The sequence below is a fragment of the Pelodiscus sinensis genome, chromosome 14 (genome assembly GCF_052426305.1).
Source record: "Pelodiscus sinensis isolate ZL-2025 chromosome 14, ASM5242630v1, whole genome shotgun sequence".
NCBI classification, from domain to species: domain Eukaryota; kingdom Metazoa; phylum Chordata; order Testudines; family Trionychidae; genus Pelodiscus; species Pelodiscus sinensis.
This window is the reverse complement of record NC_143065.1, coordinates 31,814,164-31,818,235: the sequence shown is the minus strand read 5'-3', so window position 1 is coordinate 31,818,235 and position 4,072 is coordinate 31,814,164. Positions and strand designations below refer to the sequence as shown.

The 4,072-nt window shown below is 56.0% G+C and overlaps 1 protein-coding gene across 1 annotated transcript; it reads right to left on the bottom strand.

The window, feature by feature from the left end:
• Nucleotides 1-857: 857 nt before the first annotated feature.
• Nucleotides 858-2,445, bottom strand: LOC149523605 (uncharacterized). The gene is made up of 2 exons (XM_089782072.1): nt 1,559-2,445; nt 858-1,363 (listed from the first exon to the last, which is right to left on the bottom strand). Exons 1-2 carry the CDS (start codon nt 2,106-2,108, stop codon nt 858-860), a joined length of 1,056 nt encoding a protein of 351 aa, XP_089638198.1. The 5' UTR covers nt 2,109-2,445.
• Between the last annotated feature and the right edge of the window lie 1,627 nt (nt 2,446-4,072).

The following is a 4,072-nucleotide window of genomic DNA, read 5'->3' as shown; positions in this document are numbered from 1 at the left end:
GAACACCAGGCGTCCCGGTACGTGAACCGCAAGGGGTACTTCTCCGTCATCCTGCAGGCCGTATGTGACCACCGGGGACAGTTGACGGACATAAATGTGGGCTGGTCCGGCAAAGCACACGACGCCCGGGTGTACCGGAACTCCTCCGTGTGCCAGCGGCTGCAGGACGGGACCTTCTTCCCCGACCGCCACATCAGGGTCGGGGACGTGGACATGCCCGTCTGCCTGGTGGGGGATGCCGCCTACCCACTGCAGCCCTGGCTCATGAAGCCCTACACGGGACACCTCAATCCCTCCCGCCAGGCCTTCAATAACAGGCTGAGCAGGGCCCGCATCGTGGTGGAGGGGGCCTTCGGGCGACTGAAAGCCCGCTTTCGATGCCTCCTCACCCGTCTGGACCTGGCCGAGCACAACATCCCTCCCGTGGTGGCGGCATGTTGTGTGCTCCACAATTTGTGTGAGCGGAAGGGGGAGGCTTTCTTGCCAGCCTGGATGGCTGAGGCTGACCGCATGGCTGGACACTACGGTCAGCCCCGCACCGCCGCCGTCCGGGAAGCCCAGCGGGGGGCCATCCGGATCCGGGAAGCCCTGCGGGAGAGCTTCCAGGTGGAGGAGGAGGAGGACTGACCTCTCCCTGCATGCCCCACCGGGGCCTTCTTCCACCCTACCCCCCCCTTCCCCTTTCCCCTCCCTACCTACTGTCAAATAAAGACACCTGTTTTTCCAACAAAAACGTCTGTTTATTTCACAGAACTGGGGTGGGGGAGGGAGGAATGAAGGTGGGAGAAGGGAGGGGGAAACCTGGGACGAGGGAGCTGGAAGGGGAGGGGAGGGAAGGGAGGAAGGGAAAGGAAAGCTCAGGGGTGGGAGTCTGGGTGCCTCTCCCGTCTCGCCACACTGCGGGTCCGGGGGCGTCGGTGGGGAATGGTTGTGGAGGGGGGGGCAGAGAGGACAGGGGGTGTGGAGGAAGCAGGAGCGGAAGCAGGAGGAGCAGGAGGAGCAGGGGGAGCAAGAGGGGGAGCAAGAGGGGGAGCAGGGGGAGCAAGAGGGGGAGCAAGAGGGGGAGCAGGGGGAGCAAGAGGGGGAGCAAGAGGGGGAGCAGGGGGAGGAGGAAATGGAAAGCGGTCTAGCAGGCTCTGGAGGTGGCCTCGCAGGGCACGGCCCTGCTCCTCCAGGGCCTCCAGACTCCTCTGGCGCAGCCTGAGGTCCTCCTGGACCCAGTGGTCCTGGAGACGGAGCTGTCGGTCCAGGAACCGGAGATGCCGCCTCTGGTAGTCCTCCTGGTTCCTGGCTGTCCTGCTTGCCCGGGCGCGGGCGGCTGCTGCAGGCGGGGTGGTGCGCCCTGCAGTCCCCGGTGCTGCAGCTGTGGTGCAAGAAGACCAGCGGTCAATTACCCCAGGGGCCCAGGTGTGTGAAACCCAGCTCCCCTCTGCAAGGCCAGGGCCCCTGCAGGATCCCCAGCTGCTGCTCCGTAGTGGGCAAGGCCCAGGCGCACGGTCCCGGGGCTCCCTCTCGCCCCAGCCCCCCGTACACATAAGGGGAACACGAGGGTACTCACAGGTGGACGCCTCCCCGGCCTCTGATGATGCAGGCGAGCGGCTCTGTGGGGTGCCTCGGGGGTCCCGGGTCCTGGGAAGGCTGGCAGCAGGCTCCTGGCTCTCAGAGCCCTCTTCCTCCTCCTCGGTGTCCAGGAGCGGTCCCTCTGCCCCGGGGTCAATCACGTCCCGGGGGGCAGGGACGGCATGAGGCCCCAGGATGCGGTCCAGGGCATGGAAGTGGGGGCAGGCCTCCGGGTCAGCCCCTGGCAGGCAGGCCCGGGAGTAGGACTGCCGCAAGTCTTTAATCTTGCAGCGCACCTGCTCCCGGCTGCGCTGGTGGCCCCTGGCGGCCAGGCTGGCAGCCATGCGTCCATAGACGGCCGCGTTCCGGTGGCTAGTGCGGAGATCGTGGACATTTGAGGCTTCCCCCCAAACCTCGATGAGGTCCACGATCTCCGCACTTGACCAGGCGGGCGCCCGCCTTTTGCGCCCCCGGGCAGGCTCCCGGGAGCCGCCAGGCTGGTCGTGGGGAGCAGTGGAGGGCTGGGAGCCCTCGGATGGCTGGCTCATAGTGTGGCAGGTGCAGGCTGTGCAGGCACGGGTGCTGGCAGCCTTGCAACTGGCACAAAGTGAGTAGCCAGCCCGTGGCCCTTTAAGGGCTCCGGGGCCGGGAGGGGGGCAATAGAGTTTCCCTGGTGTTGGCCAGAGTGGCCACCAGGGAAACCTGGGAAGCCTTAGCCTCCCACTAGTTCGAACTAAAGGGCTACACAGCCCTTAGTTCGAACTAGCTAGTTCGAACTAGGCGTTAGTCCTCGTAAAATGAGGTTTACCTAGTTCGAACTAAGCGCTCCGCTAGTTCGATTCAAATTCGAACTAGCGGAGCGCTAGTGTAGCGCATAGGAAAGTTAGTTCGAACTAACGTCCGTTAGTTCGAACTAACTTTCTAGTGTAGACATACCCTGAGAGTTTAACTAAGAAGTTGAATCTCTGGTCTTAAAAAAAAAAAAAAAAACCCTAAACCTTAACTCTGGCCTATGAAAGTCCCAAGTGCTGAACTGGCTCTACACTTAGCAGGAAGTGTTTATAGTGACAGCAGGGCAGGCCTTTGTGCTGGCATATCTTACACAAAGGGGTCACATGGCAATTGTGACTGGGCTGTAAAGCTAGGAGGTGCCTCTGTTTACTGTGAAGACTCAACAAGGTTGAACAAGAATTCATATCGGGAATTGTGTGTGTTCTGGATGTACACTGTTGTATAAAGCCCATCAGTGATCCAATAAAAATAAGTATTCAAAATGACCCAAAATGTTCTATGATTGGAACACTTTTTGCCTCCCCTTGTAGCTGAACTCCTTCGTATATCACCTTTCTCAAACTCCTCCCTCCCACAACTTGTTTATATTTTTTAAACCTCTGCATATATTCCATAGCACCCCAATTTGACAGTCTCACATTGAATCTTAAGCACATCCTCTCCAGCCAACAGTATCAGACAGGTCTCATTTGAGGTCTGTTAGCAGTGCACCTTAAATCAGAACAGGTAGCTGCTGAATTGTGTTCAAATATTTTAATCACACTTTTTCTTTTTAACACTATGTATATAACTTTTTAAAAATTTTCCTTATAACAAACAAAAACAAATTCTAGATTACCGACCTATAGAACAAGTGCTATACAGTCCAACAAGATCAAAACATTGACACGACTTTTCGATTGCCATATGTTAACTGCAATATTCCCAACATGCACTTTTTGTGGCACATATCAAAAACAACAAACACCTGAAGAAACAAGATTAGAGAAATTAAAGGCAAGTGGGAAAATGGTGGGGAATCAATAGCTCATCACTATACATTTGGAATGATTGAAATCCATCAAGTTATGCACTAGCTAGCCTAGTAACCTCAGTCTTTTTATTGTTATTCTCAAACTCCCTAATAATCCCAGCCTCTTATCCCTCTGTGTTCCCTGTAGATTTGCTGTACTCACAAACAGGGGAGTTTGACCGTCTCTGCGTGCCCCTGGGCAAGTTATGTACAGGGGAGAGAATAGCTCTGCACTCCGGGAAGGGGTGGGGCCTCAGGCAGAAAGGGCGGGGCAGGGGTAGTCACCTGCAGCACACCATGCTGGGCCCCAAACAGCCTTGAGAGTTGCTGGAGCACAGCATGTCTCTGCCTTCAGAGCTGCCCAGAGCACATGGCATTCTGGTGGCGTATAAAGGGCTTGGGACTCCAGCCACTGCTGGATGGGAGTCCCAGGCCCCTTTGAATCACCGGGCCTTGCAGAAACTGTCCCCTTCCCATCTGTGTCAGTTCTCTAGGGGCAGGAACTGTATACTACTGAGAATACATGTAGTGTTCATCACAGTTGAAGCTGGGTCATTTTCTTGTAAAGCCAATGCTCTTGTCAGAAGTTGTATTGCACATACGTCTAATGATTAATTATAGTAATAAAATAGAGAGGATTTATTCCAAACAGATTGGTGATCAGATAATACAAAAAAAACCCTCCTTTAACCTTATCCAAAGAATTGC

Bases quoted from the DNA above. Each gene is read 5' to 3' on its own strand.
- LOC149523605 (XM_089782072.1), bottom strand. From the start codon at position 2,108: ATGAGCCAGCCATCCGAGGGCTCCCAGCCCTCCACTGCTCCCCACGAC. The intron at 1,364-1,558 runs GTGAGTACCCTC...CTTGCACCACAG, and splicing joins GGCCGGGGAGGCGTCCACCT to CTGCAGCACCGGGGACTGCA.